The 23,877-nt window shown below is 45.3% G+C and overlaps 1 protein-coding gene across 8 annotated transcripts in view; it reads left to right on the forward strand.

Moving 5' to 3' along the window:
• Positions 1-22,391, forward strand: part of trpm1a (transient receptor potential cation channel, subfamily M, member 1a) — a 97,413-nt gene extending 75,022 nt beyond the window's left edge. For 4 of the 8 annotated variants that reach the window (XM_080216143.1, XM_080216144.1, XM_080216146.1 and 1 more), the window contains 6 exons: positions 4,942-5,134; positions 7,614-7,634; positions 8,429-8,573; positions 9,027-9,217; positions 16,636-16,768; positions 18,917-22,391. In XM_080216143.1, coding sequence (XP_080072269.1) covers positions 4,942-5,134; positions 7,614-7,634; positions 8,429-8,573; positions 9,027-9,217; positions 16,636-16,768; positions 18,917-20,291 — 2,058 coding nt within the window. In that variant the 3' untranslated portion in view covers positions 20,292-22,391. Of the gene's footprint in view, positions 1-4,941; positions 5,135-7,547; positions 7,635-8,428; positions 8,574-9,026; positions 9,218-16,635; positions 16,769-18,916 lie in introns of those variants that run through there. The other 4 variants (XM_080216145.1, XM_080216149.1, XM_080216150.1 and 1 more) reach the window with 4 other exon arrangements.
• The last annotated feature ends 1,486 nt before the right edge of the window (positions 22,392-23,877 follow it).

A 23,877-nucleotide genomic window follows, 5' to 3' on the forward strand; every position in this document is an offset into this window, starting at 1 on the left:
AGGAGTTTAAATCTCTAATGCAGGATTTGTAGATCATGGGGTTGTGGAGAAATGGTGGCACAGTGGTAATGTCACTGGATTAGTAATCCAGTTAGAGGTCCAAGCTAGTGTTCTGGGGCATGGGTTCAAATCCCACAATAGCAGCTGATGGAATTTAAATTCAATTAATAAATCTGGAATATGAAGTAATAAGGAACAAAGAAAATTACAGCACAGGAACAGGCCCTTTGGCCCTCCAAGCCTGCACCGACCATACTGCCCGACTGAACTAAAACCCCCTGCCCTTCCAGGGACCATATCCCTCTATTCCCATCCTATTCATGTATTTGTCAAGACCACCCTTAAAAGTCACTACCATTTGGAGGCCTCATTTGGAGTATTGTGCGCAGTTCTGGTCGCCTCACTATAGGAAAGATGTAGAAGCTATTGAAAGGGTGCAGAGGAGATTTACAAGGATGTTGCCTGGACTGGGAGGCATGCCTTATGAAGTTAGGTTGAGGGAGCTGGGACTCTTTTCCCTGGAGAGACGAAGGTTGAGAGGCGACCTGATAGAAGTTTACAAAATGTTGAGAGGAATAGATAGGGTGGACTCTCAGAGGCTATTTCCCCGGTTTGAAATGGTCGCTACGAGAGGACACAGATTTAAGGTGCGGGGAGGGAGGTTCAGAAGTGATGTTAGGGGTAAGTTTTTCACTCAGAGGGTGGTGAGTGAATGGAATCGGCTGCCGTCAGTGGTGGTGGAGGCGAACTCGCTGGGGTCTTTTAAAAGACTTCTGGATGAGTATATGGGGTTTAATGAGATTGAGGGTTATAGATAGGTCTGTAGGTTGGTAGGTGATGTGGTCGGCGCAACTTGTGGGCCGAAGGGCCTGTTTGTGCTGTAGTGTTCTATGTTCTATGTTCTATGTTCTATATCTGCTTCCACTACCTTCCCTGGCAACGAGTTCCAGGTACCCACTACTTTGTGTAAAAAATCTGCCTCGTACATCTTCTTTAAACCTTGCCCCTCGCACTTTAAACATATGCCCCCTAGTAATTGACTCTTCCACCCTGGAAAATAGTTTCTGACTATCCACTCTGTCCATACCTCTCATAATCTTGCAGACTTCTATCAGGTCTCCCCTCAACCTCTGTCATTCCAGTGAGAACAAACCAAATTTCTCCAACCTCTCCTCATAGCTAATGCCCTCCATACCAGGGCAACATCCTGGTAAATCTTTTCTGTACCCTCTTCAAAGTCTCCACATCCGTCTGGTAGTGTGGTGACCAGAATTGAACACTAAATTCCTCGTGTGGCCTAACTAGGGTTCTATAAAGCTGCAATATGATTTGCCAATTTTTAAACTCAGTGCCCCGGCCGATGAAGGTAAGCATGCCGTATGCCTTCTTGACTACCTTCTCCACCTGCATTGCCACTTTCAGTGACCTGTGTACCTGTACGCCCAGATCCCTCTGCCTATTAATACTTCTAAGGGTTCTGCCATTTACTGTATATTTCCTATCTGTATTAGACCTTCCAAAATGCATTACCTCACATTTGTCCAGATCAAACTCCATCTGCCATCTCTCCGCCCAAGACGCCAACTGATCTATATCCTGCTGTATCCGCAAATCCACCAACCTTTGTGTCATCCGCAAACTTACTAATCAAACATTTTTTCTCCAAATCTGTCGTCTTTGACCAAGCCAGTTTTGTATCCACCTTGGCAGCTCGTCTCTGATCCCATGTGACCATGGTAACCATAACCTTAATGGTAACCATAAAACTATCAGTTGTTGTAAAAGCCCATCTGGTTCACTAATGCCCTTTAGGAAAGGAAATCTGCTGTTTTCATCTGGTCTGGCCTCCATGTGATACTTCTGAGCCACAACAGTGTGGTTCACCCTTAATTGGCCAGCAAAACACTTAGTTCCAGGGCAATTAGGGATGGACAATAAATGCTGGCATTGTCGGTGACACCCACATCCACCTGGAAAGAATTCCCAGTGCTCGGGAATAAGGGGCTGTCCACCACCAATTGGTTTTATTTGGTGGTCAGCAAAGGGAGGCAGTAGCCAGCAGATTTAGGATATGTATAAAGAGGACTGTGCTGGAGATGGAAAGTACTGAAATAATCTGGAGGAGATTGTGTGACAATGGGAGGGATGAAAATGCTGGTTAGGCGGTGTCCATTTTGCGGTGATTTTGGCTCCAATTTCCTGTGCCTTCTGTGAGTTTCCAACAGTCTGGTATTCTCAGGATGGAATAGACAATGAATACATCAAACACAGATAAAACCCAAGAGACACAATGACTGTCTCTGAACATAAAGAGCAGAGAAAATTACAGCACAGGAACAGGCCCTTCGGCCTTCCAAGCCTACACCGACCATGCTGCCCGACTGAACTAAAACTCCCTACCCTTTGGTGACCATATCCCTCTATTCCCATCCTATTCATATATTTGTCAAGATGCCCCTTAAAAGTCATTATCGTATCTGTGAGTTTCAGGCACCCACTACCCCCTGTGTAAAAATACTTGTCTTGTACATCTCCTTTAAACCTTGCCCCTCGCACCTTAGACCTGTGCCCCCCGAGTAATTGACTCTTCCACCCTGGGGAAAACTTCTGACTTCTGACCATCTATTGAAAATTTCAAACCATCAGGCAAAATAATTCTCTGAATAATATCCAAACATTTCTTGGAGGAATTTTATGGATATGATTTTAATTCTGTGAATTCTAAAAGAATTGCTGCTCCATCTGGTCCTTCTTAAAGGGAACCTGCTTTATGTTTCATATAAAAAAGATCTTTGAAGTGTTTTTGAATTATTGTTTTTGGCCCTCTATGTGTAGAAATGAGTTCTGATAAAGTATTTAATTGTAGAAGCTTTTATGCCATCGACAGATTGTTATTCTCATATTCATGACAGAGTTTCTATAAACAGATTGAGGCTCCAATGGGACAAAACCTGTGTGACACAAGGAGGTTAGCATACCATAGGATTAACAATTACCCTTTAACTATATATTAAACAGCAGAGCTTGCATCGAAAGTCCATCACATTCTCCAATCTCCTCTGGAACATACTATCTTCAGGCTGAAAGCATGAGTCACTTACAACCAAGGTAATTGCACAGTGAGCCAACAAGAATTTGAGAATATAATGCATAAAACAGCTAGAATTGATCCATCAGGTTTTTGACTTGGAACATGTTTAATATTCAACCCCACCAGGAGCAAGATTTCCAGATGAAACAATCACTTGCAGACTTCCCAATGATTTTTATTTTGTCCCTAACAGTGTCCAACTTTGCCAGTTTATTGTCGTGAACTGAAGGATTGAAGTTTCCACAACTTTGATTTGGATGATCAGTTTGCTTAATCTGAATAACCACACACACATGTTTCAAAAACAGATTGCCCAGAATAAATTCTGTACTGACAAGAGGAAGTGACCTGATTAAAAAAAACTACTGAAGCTCACTGAGTCTGTGGATGCATCTCGGCAGTTTTGTGCTGTAGCTTCTGCCACACACATTCCTCCTCCCCCCGCAACCCTCGCCCCACGCTTTCTCCTCCCTACCCCAGCTCCATCCCAGCTCTCTCTCCCCCATCCCAGTTCCATCTTCAAGAGAAATAGATTTCTTTAAATGTAGAGACAATTAATTGGATTATGAAATTAGTTTCATTTATCTCAAACCATGCGGACATGCAATTTAGAAAGAATACACATCATTACACACCCATTTTGTCAAAATGAAGGGATCGGGTTTCAGAATGGGATCCAGTCAATAGAAATAAATAGGCACAGTTGATAAAAATTGTGATAACAGAAAGTGCCTCCCCCCACCCCCCCAATCATAAGTATATCTGAGTGGAATTGCGCGGAGGGTGTGGAGAGTCTGCAGAAGGATCTAGATAGGCTGGGCGAATGGGCCAGGAACTGGCAAATGGAATTTAATGTTGGCAAGTGTGAGGTGGTCCACTTTGATGGAATAATGGTAGGAAGGACTATTACTTACGTGGCGAAAAACTGCAGCAGGCGACGGTGCAGAGGGCCCTCGGGGTCCTTGTGCATGAGTCGCAAAAACCCAGCCTGCAGGTGCAGCAGGTGGTCAGGAAGGCGAATGGGATGCTGGCCTTCATAGCGAGGGGGATTGAATATAAAAGTAGGGAGATCTTGCTGCAGCTGTATAGGGCACTGGTGAGGCCGCAGCTGGAGTACTGTGTGCAGTTTTGGGCGCCACACTTACGCAAGGATATTTTGGCCTTGGAGGGAGTGCAGAGGAGGTTTACTAGGCTGATACCGGAGTTGAGGGGGTTGAGCTATGAGGAGAGGCTGAATAAACTAGGCTTGTACTCGTTGGAGTTTAGAAGAATGAGGGGAGATCTCACTGAGACATATAAGATGATGAATGGGATGGATAGGATAAAGGTGGAGAGACTCTTCCCGCTCAGAAAGGACAGTAGGACTAGGGGGCACAGCCTCAAGATAAAGGGGGGGCGGTTTAGAACGGAGTTGAGGAGGAACTTCTTCACTCAAGGGTGGTGAATCTCTGGAATTCTCTGCCCGTTGAAGTGGTGGAGGCTGCCTCGCTGAATATATTTAAGACGCGGGTTGATGGGTTTTTGATAAGCGAGGGGATTAAGGGTTATGGGGAGAGGGTGGGAAAGTGGAACTGAGACATGACAGATCAGCCATGATCTTATTGAATGGCGGGGCAGGCTCGAAGGGCTAGATGGCCTACTCCTGCTCCTATTTCTTATGTTCTTATGATGTCTGTGTTTTAGCATCAAAACAGAAGACACTGGACAAACACAGCAGGTCCGGCAGCCTCTGTGGAGAGAAAAGCAGAGTTAACATTTTGATGACCTTCTCAGGAAGTGAGAAGGGAAGCTGTGTGATGAAACATTATCTTTGTCTATGATGGACTCACTATTCAGCTGCTCTGTTACAGATGGTCGACATGTTGTACTTTGTTGTCATCATGCTGGTAGTCTTGATGAGTTTTGGAGTGTCGAGACAGGCGATTCTACACCCAGACGAGGAGCCTTCCTGGAGACTGGCCCGGAACATTTTCTACATGCCGTACTGGATGATCTATGGAGAGGTGTTTGCGGATCAGATAGACCGTAAGACTAGAATTTATAGTAAGACTCTGCTACCTGTTTCTTGAGCAGATGATTAGTACTAAAACAGCCAAGTTGATTCCAAGGATTGCTGTCACCATTATTGTCTGAAGCAGTAACATCCTGATCATGTGGCACACTGCCCCATTAATATCTCTATTTTCTTCCCATCTTCTATGAAGGTGCTTACCTCTGTCAGGGTACAGTTCCATAGGCACAATTGCATTCTACTAATTAACTAGAATATTTACCCATGGTAAACCTGATCATGTCCTCATTCACATCTGCAGAGTTTACTGGGCTAACCCGTAACTGAACAGATCTCAAACTGATCCTTTCCTGACCTGAACTGAGCCATAAAATCCAATCAATGAAGCACTGAGGAATTAAATAAAAATGATCAGACTGTTTAAATCCAACTGGTTACTAATTTCAGGAAATGAGCCTATAGAAGAGCAAGAAACAACTTGTAATAAATAATAAAAAAAATACGCATTGAGAGATTTTTAACCTAAAACCAAATTAGAACAATAGAACCCTTACTGTGCAGAAAGAGGCCACTCAACCCATCGAGTTTCTGCCAACTCTCTGAAAGAGCATCCCATCCCATATTGTACTACTTCACTGGGAAAAGGGATAATGCAGTTTAAAGTTTTTATCAGAGTCACAAGTAAGCTTACATTAACACTGCAATGAAGTTACTGTGAAAGTGCCCTAGTTGCCACACTCCGACATCTGTCTGTGTACACTAAGGGAGAAATTAGCATGGCCAGTGCACCCTAACCAGCATGTCTTTTGGACTGTTGGGGGAAACTGGAGCACCTGGAGGAAACCCATGCAGATACGGAGAGAATGTGCAGACTCCATTACAGATAGTGACCCAAGCAGGGAATGGAACCCGGGTCCCTGGCGCTGTGAGACTGCCGTGCTAACCCACTGTGTCAACCAGATCTTCAGTTTCAGAAATCACTACCACTCTCTAGCAATTGGAGTAATATTGATGGAAATATTGACAGTTGATAAACAGCGATTGGCAAACACAACTTGGATTATTCCGATTTAAAAGTTGAATTAAGTTTTATCTGACAATTTCACAGCAAAAAGGGGAAAATGCCACATAATTGAATGACTCATGGAAATCTGATGGAAGGTTTTACGTTAGCTGTAAATAGTTGTGAAGAATTGTCTACAATATCTAATCTTTGTATTCACAGTGAGTGAGAGCATGTTCCCAACTCCTCTGTACACACTGTCAATATCAGCGTCTTTGTCCCAAAGAGCTGGTTGGGATTTGATTCAGTTTACACTGGGTGAAACTCTCCAAAAAATTACATTAGTGTCATTTTGGATGAGAAAATGCACTGTGAATCCGATTACAATTTTCCCAAATGTAGTCAGTGAGATTTACATTGGGTCAGAGAGGGATGGGACTGACACATGCCAATAAGCTGGGCTTCACACAGATTGGGACACATTTATAAAGGGTGCCCTGATTTCAAATCAAAATTGAGGACCACCCTCCCTACCCACATGGACACGGGGACCCCTCCCCCACCCTCCCTACCCACATGGACACAGGGACCCCTCCCCCTCCCCCACCCCCACCCCCCCTGCCCACACGGACACGGGGACCCCTCCCCCTCCCCCACCCACCCCCACCCTCCCTACCCACATGGACATGGGGACCCCTCCCCCTCCCCCACCCCCACCCTCCCTACCCACACGGACACGGGGACCCCTCCCCCGCCCCCACCCTCTCTACCCACACGGACATGGGGACCCCTCCCCCGCCCCCACCCTCCTTAGCCCCACGGACACGGGGACCCCTCCCCCACCCCCACCCTCCTTAGCCCCACGGACACGGGGAATCCTCCTCTCCCGCCCTTCCCCACAGCCATGGGGACTCCTCCCCCATCCTCCCTGACAAATATCGCCAGTATTGGGGACGTCCCAATGGGACCAACTTCATGATCCATCCCTCTATCCCACCCCCCCAGCCCCTTCGTGCCCCCCCCTCCCCCCCACTCCCCCGCAAGATGGATAATACCCAGACATGTGCCTGACTCCAGGACCCCAGGCATGGCCATCCCACTTGGTCTCCATTTGTGGGCTCCTGCTGTGCCCAAGGGTTGGAGAATCCCGGGAGTTGTGAGAATCAGACTCTGCATATTTAAATACTCATTTAAATATGCTGATTGGTTCCCATGAGAATGTCCAGCAGCGCTGGGTAATACCATACCGCCAATGCAAAACGTGCTAAATCACTAAGTGGTGATTCTCCAGCCCCGCTGCGCTGTAACGCGTTCTGCGCCAGGGATGATGCAGCTGGAAATGTGCAGCCAGTCTGTTTTTCCCTGCCTGAATTGTCCAGACTTTGTTCTTCAGCATTGCTGCATTATTTTTGTTTTAATTATGTATGATTTTGATTTTGTAGAGATCTGCTCTCATTTCCTGTTTTGCTTTATTCATTTTTGTGCGACGTGATGGGATTTTGCACTAGTATACGCCATGGAAATTAATCGTAAGTGTGAAACGTGTATCTGCTGTTAGTTTGTATTGTGGGTATAATTTGATGATGAAATGCGATATTTGCATTTGTGATTCTGTTTTCTGGCCACAAAGGACAGATAGAAAGCTGCCAGCCTTTCACTGAGATTTTCCTGTTATTAAGTTAATTTGACCTTAAAGGGTGTCAGTTTTTACGCTCGCTGTCGTAAAGGCAGTGGCACAGATGATGTTATTGCCTCATTGATTATTAGCCTTGGTTTCCTGTGTCACAAAGTTTTACTCATTTCACAGTGCTATCCATGCAGGCAGATTAACTCTCATGTGCAGGGATGAAGCTGTGGACTTGTCTCTACATGTCAATGTTTGCTCACAACAGTCTCATAAGAACTTAAGAAATAGGAGCAGGAGTCGGCCATCCAGCCTGCCCCGCCATTCAATAAGATCATGGCTGATCTGAAGTGGATCAGTTCCACTTTCCCGCTTTCTGCTCCTCTTAGCTCCACAAAAACATGCTACAATTCTACTCTGCACAAGCGTGCCCCCGCGGTGTGGGCAGGTGATGGTGTGGGTGGATGTGCCCCCCGTGGTGTGGACGGGTGTGCGGTGTTCCCGTGTTCTGATTATCCTCTTTTTCAGTCCACATGACAGCTGGATATGAGGTCACCCTCTCTGTTCCCTTAGTGATGAGGGACAAACAAAAGGAGAGAAGTTACTCTTTGCTGAAGTAATTGTCAATGAAACAGAGCGTTTGGTTAATCCTATGTCATTCCCTGTTTTGACCAAACTGAGGAATTTCTTTTGCTGTAGCGCCATGTGGAGAGAATCTATTTGATGATGATGGGAAGCGTCTCCCTCCCTGTATCCCAGGAGCCTGGATTATTCCCGCGATCATGGCTTGTTACCTGTTGGTCGCTAATGTCCTCCTGGTAAATCTGCTGATTGCTGTCTTCAAGTAAGTTTCTGAGTTGAGGCCTTATTTTAACTGACAGTTTAAACAAACTGCAGATTGTAATCAGTCTCACACCAGTCCATCATTTCTCACATTTCTTCAGAGCTCCAGTACTGATTGTCCTCCCCACCATCCTCTCTGGATAAAACCAAGGTTCAATACATTGTTTCTGGCCTCATTTCTGTTTTACTTTGAGTCACCACTCTGCACCATCCTGCCCCTGCCTCCCCCTCCCCACACACACACAACACACCCCCTCCCTCTCCCCTGTGCCGCTTCCATTCCTTGCTCTCTCCTTCAACCCCCTCCCCTGCCCCTCTCCTTCAACCCCCTCCCCTGCCCCTCTCCTTCAACCCCCTCTCCTTCAACCCCCTCCCCTGCCCCGGACTATAGACCGTGCTCCTTGTTTGGTTTTCTGCTTGCGGTTTGTTGATTGAGATGTCCTCTGTTCTGCAGCAACACTTTTCTGGAGGTGATTTCCATCTCGAACCAGGTGTGGAAGTTCCAGCGCTATCAGCTGATCTTAACATTCCATGAAAGGCCAGTCTTCCCTCCGCCGCTCATCATCTTCAGTTACCTGTCTATGATCGCACACTATTTCTGTCGCAGGAAGGGCAAGGAGGTGGAAGAACGAGATCGGGGGTTGAGTGTGTACATTACCATACCAATAATTACCATGCCTTACACTCCCATTACAATCCCAACAGCTATTGCAACCGAATCTCTGCTGCAAACTCCTTCATTCCCTCCCGATCCCTGGAATTCAGTGTTATAATCCCTGGGATCATTACCTGGACCATGTGCAAATAGCCAGCAACAAGCAAGTTAGGGAGATAAAAACATGACTGAAGGAGTGATGTGAGAAAGAGGGACTCCATTTCACCAAACCAGTATTCACATGGGAAGGAAATGTACCATTGAAATAGACAGCATCTGGACTGGACAATGACCAGAATCCTGGAGAAAGAGAGATAGGGCAGTCACAGGACTTTTAATTAGTAAACGGCTGAGGACTTTGGTCAGAAAATAGAACAGATAATAGTTCAAAACAAAGGGGAATAGAGTGTAGTAACACTTCAAAATTGTGCTTTTAGTATCCCTGGGGCAGAGAAAACAAAAATATGAAAATTAATTTCAACAGAAAAGAGAAATAATGTTAGAAGTAAAACATTGCAGCAGAATGGGCTGCATTGCCCAAAAATTCTTTATCAAAATGCACGCAGATAAAAAACAAATTGAATGGATTATCGACACAAATTCAGTTTGGAAGGTGTGACGTAATCACCATTACTGAGGCATGGCTGCAAGGGGATTTGATTTGGGAACTATATACACCAGGATATAAATCCTACAGGACATTTGGGAAAATGGTAAATGCGACAGAGTAGCCACAATGATTACGGGATGAAATCACATCCATGGCAAAGGTCAAAAAAAAGTTAGTTTCTTTACAGTGCAGACGGCCATTCAGCCCAGTGAGTCTGTACTGGCTCTCTGAAAGAGCTTTCTATCTAGTTTTACCACCTCCCTACCTTATCCCTATAACATTGCACATAACAAAGGGTAGGCAGGCACTGGGGACTTTATAGATCGATGGGGGTGGGCGTTATTGTAACAAAAAATGGCAATGTTATTTTGGTGAGAGAACCATTGTGTTTCTCTCCAGAGAAATTTGCCAATTTTCTCTTCAGCTTTTTATGACACTCTGTCAAAAAAAAATCAAGGAGGCGTGTTTCAGGCTGTCATGGGGCGTGGGGGGGGGGTCAACATATGGGCAAAAGCCAGTTGCACAGAGACTGGGGTGCCATGCCACTGCCTCTTGGTACAGGTTGATACTGATGTGGAGATGCCAGCATTGGACTGGGGTAAACACAGGTTGATACTGCCGGGTTGGCACCAGACCCATACCAGTCTAGCAGTGTTAACCTGGGCCAATGATTGGTGGGGTTGGGGTGGGGTACGGAGAAGAGGTGATCTTGTCGGCTAGAACAGTGACTTCTGGATCTTGAGGCCCTGATGTGGATGTGCCGGCGTTGGACTGGGATAAACACAGTAAAAAGTCTGACAACACCAGGTTTTAGTCCAACCAATTTATTTGATAGTAAACTCACAAGCTTTCGAGGTTTCCCTCTTCGTCAGGTGAATGGAGAGTTCTGGCGTCAGACAGAGCATATAAAGCACAGACAGTTTACAGATTACTGATTAGAATGCGAATCCTTACACCTAACCTGCTGTTCAAGTCCTCAAGTGGCTGACAATGTGAGTGGAAGGAGCACTGATCACAGTTTAAAGAGATGTGTATTGTCTCCAGACAGTACAGTGAGTGAGGTTTTGCAAACCCAGGCAAGTCATGGGGGTTACAGATAGTGCGACATGAACCCAAGATCCCTGTTGAGACCGTCCTCATGTGTGCGGAACTTGGCTATCAGTCTCTGCTCAGCGACTCTGCGCTGTCGTGTGTCGTGAAGGCCGCCTTGGAGAATGCTTACCCGAAGGTCAGAGGCTGAATGCCCGTGACCACTGAAGTGTTCGCCAACAGGAAGGGAACAGTCTTGCCTGGTGATTGTCGAGCGATGTAGGAAACTCGGGATCAAGATTGCCCGCAGAATTAAGAAATGGAAAGGATTTAAGACGGTGGTGGGAGTTGTGCATTGGACTCTAGGTAGCAGTCGTGGAGTGGTAGATTGTTTAAATATGGAGGTTAAACAAACACGAAGTAAAGGCAGAATGGTCTTAATGCAGGATCTTCATAGGCACCTGACTCATATCAGAACGATAGTGAATTTTTAAACTGTTTCTGGGATAGTTCTCTGCAATAATATGAGCTAAAAACAATAAGGGGACAGTCCATTTAGTACTGAGTAATAAGCCAGGTTTACCTAACCATTTAACACTGCATTAACATGAATCTAATATAGATCACAAAATGATCAAATGTGAAATGGTTACTAACATTTTAGATTTGGGTTGGGCTGACTTCATTGAGATGAGGCAATAAACCAGACACATCTGTTCATGGGTAAAATGACAGAAGATCTATGGAAGTGTTTAAAAAAATAATTTAAAGTGATACATACCAGTTTATATCCCAAAGGGACAAGAAGTCTACCTGCCAAAAGAGAGAGCCAAAGACAACCAGAGATTAAGGGATAACATTAGAGAATGCATTCAAAAATGCAAAATACCAATGATCCTGGCAACTGGGAAAGATAAAAGAAGAACAAAATCAACAAAAGAGATTAAGAATGATAAAAAGAAACAAAAGAATTTACAAAGCAAATCAGAATCAACATGAAAAGTTTTTACGATGGTCAGGAGCAATGTCTCTGAAATAAGAAGGTTCTGAATGTGCTAATTATCTTGCTTCAGTATTTGCAGTTGAGATAGAGGTTAGTTGGCCAGATATGGTGACTAGTAGAGTGCCCCAGGGGTCGGTGCTGGGGCCTCAGCTATTTACCATTTATATAGATGATCTGGAGGAGGGGGCTGAGTGTAGGGTGTCGAAATTTGCTGATGACACAAAGATTGGGGGAAAGGCAAATTGTGCGGCGGGTGTGGAGAGTCTGCAGAGGGATCTAGATAGGCTGGGCGAATGGGCCAGGAAATGGCAAATGGAATTTAATGTTGGCAAGTGTGAGGTGGTCCACTTTGGTAGGAATAATGTTAGGAAGGACTATTACTTACGTGGCGAAAAACTGCAGCAGGCGACGGTGCAGAGGGACCTCGGGGTCCTTGTGCATGAGTCGCAAAAACCCAGCTTGCAGGTGCAGCAGGTGGTCAGGAAGGCGAATGGGATGCTGGCCTTCATAGCGAGGGGGATTGAATATAAAAGTAGGGAGGTCTTGCTGCAACTGTACAGGGCATTGGTGAGGCCGCAGCTGGAGTACTGTGTGCAGTTTTGGGCGCCGCACCTGCGCAAAGATATTTTGGCCTTGGAGGGAGTGCAGAGGAGGTTTACTAGGCTGATACCGGAGTTGAGGGGGTTGAGCTATGAGGAGAGGCTGAATAAACTAGGCTTGTACTCGTTGGAGTTTAGAAGAATGAGGGGAGATCTCATTGAGACGTATAAGATGATGAATGGGATGGATAGGATAGAGGTGGAGAGACTCTTCCCGCTCAAAAAAGACAGTAGGACTGGGGGCACAGCCTCAAGATAAAGGGGTGGCGGTTTAGAACGGAGTTGAGGAACTTCTTCACTCAAGGGGGGTGAATCTCTGGAATTCTCTGCCCGTTGAAGTGGTGGAGGCTGCCTCGCTAAATATTTTTAAGACGCGGGTTGATGGGTTTTTGATAAGAGAGGGGATTAAGGGTTATGAGGAGAGGGCGGGAAATGTGGAACTGAGCCACAACAGATCAGCCATGATCTTATTGAATGGCGGGGCAGGCTCGAAGGGCTAGATGGCCTACTCCTGCTCCTATTTCTTATGTTCTTATATCCAAGAGAAACCAATATCTGAAAGGCCTTGCCAAATTAATGTGTTTCAGACAGGGAAGATAGGCTAAACTCAGCTTAGTTTTTCTTGTCCTCTGTCTGTCAGCAGATGTTTTAATTTTTTGAAGTCAATTTTAAAGTGACTCACAGCAAACTTTAGCGTTCAAAGAATCCTACAATGCAGAAGGAGGCCATTCGGCCCATTGAGTCTGCGTGACTACAATCCCACCCAGGCCCTATCGCCATCACCCTAGCTAGTCCCCCTGACACTAAGGGGCAATTTAGCATGTCCAGTCCACCTAACCTGCACATCAATGGACTGTTGGAGGAGACCAGTGCACCAGGAGGAAACCCACGCAGACACAGGGAGAATGTGCAAACTCCACACAGACAGTGACCCGAAGCTGGAATCGAACCCAGGGTTCCTGGCTCTGAGGCGGCAGTGCTAACTGCTGTGCCACCATGCTGCCCTCAATCAGAAGTTTTGTTTATTCATACATTCAAACCTACAGGATGGTTGTTATAATTATGTACACGCAATCACACAGAAGGAGGTAGGAAAGAAAATAGTTTTACAACTAGGACTAACTTGAAACAAAAAATACCAGATGTTGATATTAATTCAGGTGAGTCCAGAATGTCAGAGTCCAGTGAGGCTTCCTTCACATAGGAGATAAAGTTTGAGTGGGTTCAGCTAAATGAAAGCAGGAGTTGTCAAATGCAAAGTTGGTTGATAATGCAGTGAGAAGACGTTGGCATACAGAGACTTGGTATGTTCGACAGGCGGTGCAAGAATCTTGCAGGGAACCCGACTTCGAGGAAGTTTAGACTTGAGGTGAGCTTTGTTATCAGCCTAGAGTTCTGCTTTGGTGTTGACAGGCTGAATGTTAACAGCAGATTGCCCTGGGAATCCAGGAATGTAACATTCAAACTTTCCAAAGGCCAAAGGAGCTTAGGTCAAGTAGTGTTGCCCATTGATGAGTCTGTTTCAGACTAACAATTACTGTATATGTCTCTGGTTAACTTTAGCAGATAGAGCCTCTCCACAGGTGTAACAAGTTTTTTTTGTTCTAAGGCCAGGCTGAGCAGACAGATCGAGCTCCTTTGTTTTCCTGATTTATAATGTGTCCACATGATGATAGGTATGACATTCCACAAGGATAAGAGTTGAGTTTTGTCCTATAATTACTGTTGGAAATTTCCAGAATTGTAGCTAACTTGATCCAGCAATGTCCATTTTTGAAAAAAAAACAGAGTATGGTTTGATTTAAATTATCCTTCCTGTCTTCTGGATATGACATGAGCAAAATTATAGGAAAAAATAACAGCACCAAACAGCCACAGACCCCAGAAGCAGAGACCCTACATCTTCAGATTTTGAAGGAAGTGGTTGAGAGCATTGTAGATGCCCTAATTATAATCCAAAGTTCTCTTGATTCACAGCCATTCCTTTAAATAGGAAAATTGTCCATGTTATTTAAGAATGGTGAGGGAAACGAGGGACTTATTGGCCAGTTAGTCCAACTGATTGGTAAATTACAAGCCTATAGTTAAGGATAGGGCGACTGAGCACTCTGAATATTTGTGAAAAATGTATTGGAGCGGAAGATGCCTGTGGATTTCTTTTTGGACTTCCACAAGGCATGTGATAAAGTCTGTCAGAAGAGACAATATGTTATAGATCATGGAATTAAAGACAAATTATTGACGAGTTAGTAAATTGGCTGACTGTACCTGAAGTATTGTGAGCAATGCTGGGTACCACCTCTCTGGCCTTGGAGGGAGTACAGCATAACTTTATCATATTTATACCAACTCCAAGGGTTAATTTACAAGGGAGAGATTACATAAACTAGGATTATATTCCCTGGAATTTAGAAGGTTAAGAGTTAATTTAATCAAAGTTCTCATGGTGTTTAGCGGATTGAGAAATAGAAAAACTATTTCTGCTAGTTGATGAGGTTAGAAATTGGGGCATAGTCTAAAAATTGGAACAAGGTCTTTGAGAAGTGAAATTCGGAAACACTCCTATACACAAAGGGAAGTAGAAATTTGGAACTCTCTTCTGCAAATGGTCATTGATACTAGATCAATCAGCGGTAGACAGAGGGGAACTGGTGGATGTGGTGTTTCTAGATTTTCAAAAGGCGTTTGATAAGGTGCCTCATAAAAGGTTGCTATAGAAGGTTAGGGTGCATGGAGTTGGCGGTAGGGTGTTAGCGTGGATAGAGGATTGGTTGTCTAATAGGAAGCAGAGAGTTGGTATCAATGGGTGTTATTCTGATTGGCGGTTGGTGACTAGTGGAGTGCCACAGGGATCGGTGCTGGGGCCTCGGCTATTTACCATTTATATAGATGATCTGGAGGAGGGGGCTGAATGTAGGGTGACAAAATTTGCTGATGACACGAAGATGAGTGGAAAAGCAAATTGCATGGAGGGTGTGGAAAGTCTGCAGAGGGATCTGGATAGGCTGAGCGAGTGGGCGAGGACCTGGCAGATGGAGTACAATGTTAACAAGTGTGAGGTTATCCACTTTGGCAGAAATAATAGTAGGAGGGATTATTATTTAAAGGGCGAAAAGCTGCAGCATGCTACGGTGCAGAGGGACCTGGGGGTCCTTGTGCATGAGTTGCAAAAACCCAGTCTGCAGATGCAGCAGGTGGTCAGGAAGGCAAATGGGATGCTGGCCTTCATAGCGTGGGGGATAGAATATAAAAGCAGGGAGGTCTTGCTGCGGCTGTATAGGGCATTGGTGAGGCTGCAGCTGGAGTACTGTGTGCAGTTTTGGTCGCCGCACTTACGCAAAGATATTTTGGCCTTGGAGGGAGTGCAGAGGAGGTTCACTAGGCTGATACCAGAGATGAGGGGGTTGGACTATAAAGAGAGACTAAATAGACTGGGTCTGTACTCGTTGGAGTTTAGAAGGATGAGGGGGGGAATCTTATAGAGTCGTATAAGATAATGAAGGGGATGGATAGGGTAGAGGTAGAGAGATTCTTCCCGCTTAGAAAGGACAGCAGGACTGGAGGGCACAGCCTCAAGATAAGGGGGGCACAGTTTAGATCAGAGTTGAGGAGGAACTTCTTCACTCAAAGGGTGGTGAATCTCTGGAATTCTCTGCCCGTTGAAGTGGTGGAGGCTGCCTCGCTGAATAGATTTAAGTCACGGGTAGATAGGTTTCTGATAGACAAGGGAATTAAGGGTTATGGGGAGAAAGCGGGAAAGTGGAACTGATCCACGACAGATCAGCCATGATCTTATTGAATGGCGGGGCAAGCTTGAAGGGCTAGATGGCCTACTCCTGCTCCTATTTCTTATGTTCTTATGTATTAATTATTAATTTTAAATCTGATCGACAGAACCTTGTTAGCCAAAGGTATTTAAAGGATATGGGACAAAGGTGGGTGTATAGAGTGAGGTCACAGATCAACCATGATCTCGTTGAATGTTGGAGCAGGCTTGAAGATTTAAAAGGCCTCCTGAAGTAGCTGTTCCATCCATCCCTCACTCCCCATTCCCATTCCCAGCAACATGTCACGACGCTTTCATCTTTGCCTCGTCAGACACATTCACTTGCATTACCTTACCGTGTGTGTATGAATAATGTTCTTTGTCCCCCTTCCTTGTGACAGAGCTAATCCTCAGTGAGGAAGAATTGAAGAAACTACAGGAATTTGAGGAGCAGTGTGTTGAACAATACTTCACACAGAAAGAGGATAGAGAGCAGTCATCGAATGATGAGCGCATTCGGATCACAGCTGAAAGGTGGGTTGTTTGCTTTGATGGATTTGCCTTTCATTCCGAGAATAAATCCTGTCAGCTGTAACTTCTCATTATTGTGACATGTTCTGTTCTGGGTTTTCTGGTGAGAGTTTCCTGCCTCTACCCATGGTTCTTCCTCTATACATAGAATGAGAGGATAGGAACAGAAGGCGACAGTTCTGCCCTCAAACCTGTTCTGCTATTTAGTTAGATCACAGTTAATCTGTAATCTCAACCTAATCTACTCATGTGTTCTGTATCCTTAGTATCTAGTGATCTCAGTTTATAAATTTCGAATGAATCCCAGCCTCAGAGTTTGGGGGAAGGAAGGTCCAGATTTGCATGAGTCTTAGTGTGAAGAAATGCTTCCTGGCGTCACTCTGGAAATCCTGGCTCAATGTTCTGTCCCCTTGTTCTGGGCTTCCCCACTGGAGCAAATAAATTCTCTTGTCTATCCTGTCAAATCCATTCATCACCTTGGAACTTCAATTAGAAAAGCTTCAATCTTTTATATTTGCTGGAATATTAATGCCAGTATAAGATTCTCTCATCCTGCTGCGCTGTTTTTGGAGAGCAGTGGTTTGGGAGACTCGAGCAGAGGCCGTTTTGTGGGTTTCCTGCCAGGCTCACTGCCTGTGCGATTCTGAGTGCCGGATTTCCAGTGCCATCAGCTCCACACCAGAAATAGGTGCAAAGCTGAATAATTTATGTAAATTTGAATGCAATTTAAATGTCATTATTGGGCCCAGGACTGAAGTCTCTGGGCCTGCTTGTGTCTTCCTCCCTTGTCAGCAGTTGTTCACTCCAGTGGAGTGTAACTCCCCACTTGCGGGGAGCTGGTGACCTGTCCCCGCTGGAGTGAAGGGGGGCCATCGAGGTATGGGGGAGTTGCCCCCTGGGATCTAATGGTCCTGTTCATTGTGGGTGCAAATCCTGTAATGGGCAGTAAATCTTTTGAGAGGCCAAAATGCAATTTACGTTGCTGAGATCTCAGAATGACATCTTCCCCGTCCCCTACCCAAGAAGGATATGACCCTGATTTGCATAAATTAACTTCACATTATCTTGTCGCTGTTATTCCTGCTCATCCTAACGAGCCAGCCAGTGTCAATCACTACCAACTTTCAAAACCAAAAACCAGTTGAGGTGGCCACACCGGGGCACACCCAGGCATTGCCCCTGGCATTCTGGCACTGCCCCTGGGAGGGTACTTTTATTTAAATTGGAGGTTGCAATGCCCTTTAGGCCCTGCCCCTCCAGTGACTATACGGGTCTCGGTTGTCCTTTGAAATTACAGGGAGCTGCTCAATGTGGCCAGGGAGGCCTGCGAGCTTTTGGAAATATTCCGGCCAATGTTCTACATCAATATCATTTCAGTAGAACTAAAATGTTGGACCCAATTTTTAATTGGTGATGGGGTCAGGAATGGGTGCGGATGTTATTTAAAAATTGGGTTCTTGGGAATGTCTCGATCTAACCTCTCTAGGATATGCTCCAATTCTCAAAGTGAGTGGGGATCCCATTCACCTCCAATGAATGGTCTATTAAGCTCAGGTCAGGAGGGCAAGAATGCAAATTTTAATGGTGCATTTGGCGAACCTGGACAGTCTGGCACTTGCCTATGTGGGGCATGTAGATGTTAAAGTTATTTTGATAAGATGAAGGATCTCAGCACCTGGGGGTCTTGTGTTGAATCATGTGGATTACCTCTCACTAGGCTATGTGGCCACTTTGTGCTTGTTCAGGCTTCTGGCTCTCCCAGCAGCTGCCTGCTCTCTTCTGAAAGGCGGAAGGCCTCATTCTAGCTTTCATCTGCCTTATTCTAGCTTTCATCTGCCTTTGCTAGTTGTGGTCTATAGGCAGCTCCCACCACCCGGTTATGTAGCACCACTAATCAGATGCAAAGCTCACCTGTGGCCTGATTTCAGGATTGTGCTACATGAGTGATACAGCTATGGAAATTATCCAAGCATTGGGTTCCTAACACCAAATTGCAAATCAAGCCCTGAAATCAGACCCGTTCTTTACTCGTGCTCTCTGACTTGCTGAGTATTTCAGATTTTCAGAATACACCAAGTGTAATTTCTGTTTGGGACTTCACTCAGAAACTCAATCTCATTAACTTGACAAATGCTTCCCTCTGTATTACAGGGTGGAAAACATGGCGATGCGTTTGGAGGAAGTGAATGAGAGGGAACATTTCATGAAAGCTTCACTTCAAACTGTTGATATTCGACTGGCCCAGCTGGAGGAATTCTCTGGTCGTATGGTCAATGCGATGGAAAAACTGGCCGGAATAGACAAGGCAGAGTTAACCCACACTCGGTCTCGATGCCCTTCAGAATGTGATGCCTCCTATCTGATCAGGCAAAACAGCACTGAGGCAACGAGTATGTATCGCTTCCACATGGATGGGGATGACAATTTTGAAGACAGCACGGGCCTAATGTCTCCTTTAATGGGTTCTCAGAGGAAGAGTTATTCTACAGTTGCACCGAGGGATGAAAAGGAACTTGTCGAGCAGAAAATGAACATGACACCCAAGCATCGGTTTGGCCTACACCAGTCCTCCAGCTCCCGGAGGATGAAGAAGAGCAGCCTGAGGCTGGGAATTGCACAGGAACCTAGGAATTTCAACTCCTGTGTTGATATCTTTGTTTCCTCTGATGGCTATCCTAGTTCCTTGACAACAAAAGAGGAAGCTAATTACCAAAGATTCATGCAGGCAGTTGGAGCCGGGTTTAACGGACAATTAGTGAAAGAAGCTGGGTCAGCAGCACGAACAAGATTGAAGGCTTGTTTCTCGTTTCCCTTAGAGAAGTCCAAAACAGCTAACTACTTGCCTTCACAAACCTATGGTGCATGCCAGACCACAGTGGTAAAGGCTAGAAGCATCATCTTTGGACTGGAAGGTATGGTATCTGGTCCAGAAGAAAGCTGGCGATCAGACTGTGGCTATATTATAGACCATGTGTGTTCTGCTAGCACCTCTTCTACAAAGACTCCTGAATGGGTCACTCAGTGCGAGCGCAAGTTTTATAAAAATCTTCCTGAAGAACGAGGGATGGGAGAAGACATCAATCGCAAACCATTGCCATCCTCTCCTGAGACACTGGCTGAACAGAAACAGGAGCTGACAGACACAGAGGATGATATTGACACTGGCAGCTGTACCATGGATCTCTCCCTACCCAGAGCTGAGGTGCCAAGAACAGTCCCAAAGTCCACAAACTTCTTAACAGTCACACCAGATAGATTCATCTCCTCAAGGTCAAAGAGTCTTCACGGACACAGCAGGAAAACAACACCCATGATGGAAGAAAACTTCAAACCAAAACAAGCATTCAGCACAAAAGACCTGCGACAAGTCTGTGGAGAACCCCCATGGGTCTGTGGAGACCCTCGGCAGGTCTGCGGGGACCCTCGGCAAGTGTACAAAGACCCCCAGCAGGTGTATAGAGACCCCAGGCGAACAGGCAGTAGTCGAACAGGTCCGAAGAAGAAATCCACTGAGACCTTTTGCTAAAAGATTTCCTTCAACTTTCTGTTCCCTGAAATCCCAATTATTATCAGATGAATCATCCTCCACAGATTTAAAACACCCTTAGTCTATTTTTCTCATCAATTTCTCTCCTTCCTCCCTTAAACACATTGATCCTTGCCGTGGGCCAGATAGACCTCTGGAACATCCTCAAATGACCATTCTTTTGTGAGTCCAGACAATGAATAAAAACATTCATAGGATGTTGGGAAAACTGACAAGAACAGTATTTATTACCATTCCTGAGTTCTGCTGACAGGATGGTGAGCCGTCATCTTGAACTGCATTCCTTGTGCTGTTAGGGAAGGAGTTTTAATCCAGCAACAGAGATGGAACGGTGATATATCTCCAAGTCACAAAGGCACATGGCTTGGAGCTGGACTTGCAGGTTATGATGGTCCAATGCCTTGTCTTCCTAGGTGTTGAAATTGTAGCTTTGGAAAGAGCCTTTGGGAGTTGCTGCTGTATATTTCATAGATAGTACACACATAGTACACACTGCAGCCATCGTGTACGAGTGGTGGAGGGAGCGAATGTTTAAGGTGGTGGATGGAAACAGATTGCCTTATCCTGAATAGCATTGAGATTGGAAAGGTCCAGGACCTTTCCTGCATCCCCCAGCTCAGTCACATTGTAAATTTACCCACAGATATTCTAGCTCCCGGGGTGGTGATGAGGGTACATTGTCCATCTTAGATCAGAGAAATTAGATCAATCTTGTTGACATGAACTGTGTAAAAACCCACAAGAATTGAATGAAGCTTAATCTCATTACAGCAAATACTGGACAGCCTGATCGGTAAATATATCATTTGATTGAAGCAGATGCAAAATAAAATAGGTTTTTTGCAAATTGAATGGTTTTTATCAATGGATTCCATCCTTCAGGATGTAAATTACACTGCTGAAGCTGTTTTTGATTTGAGAATTGCACTGATGATGGCATTTTTACTTGCTTCTGAAACCTTGATTCCAGCACTGCAGATATTGAATGTTAACTAACAACGTGCTGTAACTGTTCACACTCTGACATTATTTGATCAAATTAACTTTATTTGATCAAATAAACCTGTTGGATTTTAACCTGATGTTGTGAGACTTCTTACTGTGTTTACCCCAGTCCAACGCCGGCATCTCCGCATCATTTCACCCTTTCAGTCAGTGGACCCTGCTGTCTGGATGTGGACACCCAAGTTTGTTTCTTTATACACATTGAATTTGCTGATGCCAAATCTGTAGGTTTAAATTGTTATAGAGGTTTACAGCATGGAAGCAGGCCCTTTGGCCCAACTTGTCTATACCCCCCAGTTTTTACCACTAAGCTAGTTCCAATTGCCCATGTTTGCCCCATATCCCTCTATACCCATCTTACTCATGTAACTGTCTAAATGCTTTTTAAAAGACAAAATTGTACCCGCCTCTACTACTACCTCTGACACTCATTACCCTCTGTGTGAAAATATTGCCCCTCTGGACCCTTTTGTGTCTCTCCCCTCTCACCTTAAACCTATGCCCTCTAGTTTTAGACTCCCCTACCTTTGGGAAAAGATCTTGACTAATTAGCTGATCTGTGCCCCTCATTATTTTATAGACCTCTATTAGATCACCCCTCAGCCTCCTACGCTCCAGAGGAAAAAAATCCCAATCTATCCAGTCTCTCCTTATAAGTCAAACCATCAAGTCTGATAACTTATGGCAATGTGCAGAGTGGCTCAAAGTACTTGTTTTTCTCATGTTTAAGATTCTGGTTTACATAAAAATACACCTTTTGGTTTTGGATGGTATCTTTCTGGTGCAGATGGAGGAGGAGAAAGTGGGTTCCCGGACACGCGTCCTTTGTTTGAACAGAGGGGAGTATGGTAGGATGAGAGAAGAATTGGCGAATGTTGACTGGGGGAGTGCGTTGGAAGGTAGGTCTGCTGAGGAGCAGTGGAGGATCTTTAAGGAGATCTTTCTTGGTGCTCAGCAGAAATTTATTCCGATGGTCAAAAAGGACCGTAGGAGGAGAGGTAATAAGCCGTGGATAACGAAGGAGGTAAAGGAAAGTGTTAAATCAAAAGCAGAGGCGTTTAGAGTAGCTAAGAGTAGTGGGCGAGAAGAGGATTGGGAGAGGTTTAAATGTCAACAAAGATTGACAAAGAAGTTGATAAAGAAGGGTAGGAGAAACTATGAAGCTGGGCTAGCGCTTAATATAAAAAAGGATAGCAAGAGTTTTTATAAATATATAAAAAGGAAGAGGCTGGTTAGGGTGAACGTTGGACCCTTAGAGGATGAGAGGGGGACTTAGTGGTAGGGGATGGGGAAATGGCTGAGGCCTTGAATAACTTTTTTGTTTCTGTCTTCACGGAGGAGGACGTGAATAATTTGCCGGGTGTTAGCGACGAAAAGGTGGTAGGACTGGAGGGTCTCAATGACATTATTGTTACTAGAGAGGCGATGCTCGACAGACTGGAGGGACTGATTGTGGGCAAGTCCCCAGGACCGGATGGAATGCATCCGAGGGTTCTGAAAGAAATGGCAGAGGTGATAGTGGATGCCTTGGTGGTTATTTTCCAGATGTCGCTGGATTCCGGGGAAGTGCCGGAAGATTGGAAAGCGGCTAATGTTACGCCGTTGTTTAAGAAAGGAGCCAGGCAAAAGGCAGGGAATTATAGGCCGGTTAGTTTAACGTCTGTTGTAGGTAAAATATTAGAATCCGTCATCAAGGAGGAAATAGCGAGGCATCTTGAGGGGAATTGCTTGATAGAGCAGACGCAGCACGGTTTCGTTAAGGGGAAGTCGTGTCTGACAAATTTATTGGAGTTTTATGAGGATGTGTCTAGGGCAGTGGATAGAGGAGAGCCGGTGGATGTGGTCTGTCTTGATTTTCAGAAGGTGTTTGACAAGGTACCTCACAAGAGGTTATTGCAGAAGGTAAGGGGGCATGGAGTTGGGGGTAGGGTGTTAGCGTGGATAGAGGATTGGTCCTCAAATAGGAGGCAGAGAGTGGGGGTCAATGGGTGTTATTTGGATTGGCGGTTGGTGACTAGTGGAGTGCCCCAGGGGTCGGTGCTGGGGCCTCAGCTATTTACCATTTATATAGATGATCTGGAGGAGGGAACCGAGTGTATGGTGTCGAAATTTGCTGATGACACCAAGATTGGTGGAACGGCAAATTGCGCGGAGGGTGTGGAAAGTCTGCAGAAGGATCTAGATAGGTTGGGCGAATGGGCCAGGAACTGGCAAATGGAATTTAATGTTGGCAAGTGCGAGGTGGTCCACTTTGGTAGGAATAATGGTAGGAAGGACTATTACTTACATGGCGAAAAACTGCAGCAGGCGACGGTGCAGAGGGACCTCGGGGTCCTTGTGCATGAGTCGCAAAAACCCAGCCTGCAGGTGCAGCAGGTGGTCAGGAAGGCGAATGGGATGCTGGCCTTCATAGCGAGGGGGATTGAATATAAAAGTAGGGAGGTCTTGCTGCAGCTGTATAGGGCATTGGTGAGGCCGCAGCTGGAGTACTGTGTGCCGTTTTGGTCGCCATACTTACGCAAGGATATTTTGGCCATGGAGGGAGTGCAGAGGAGGTTTT

The sequence above is a fragment of the Carcharhinus amblyrhynchos genome, chromosome 32 (genome assembly GCF_965287045.1).
Source record: "Carcharhinus amblyrhynchos chromosome 32, sCarAmb.v2.hapA, whole genome shotgun sequence".
Taxonomy (NCBI): Eukaryota; Metazoa; Chordata; class Chondrichthyes; order Carcharhiniformes; family Carcharhinidae; genus Carcharhinus; species Carcharhinus amblyrhynchos.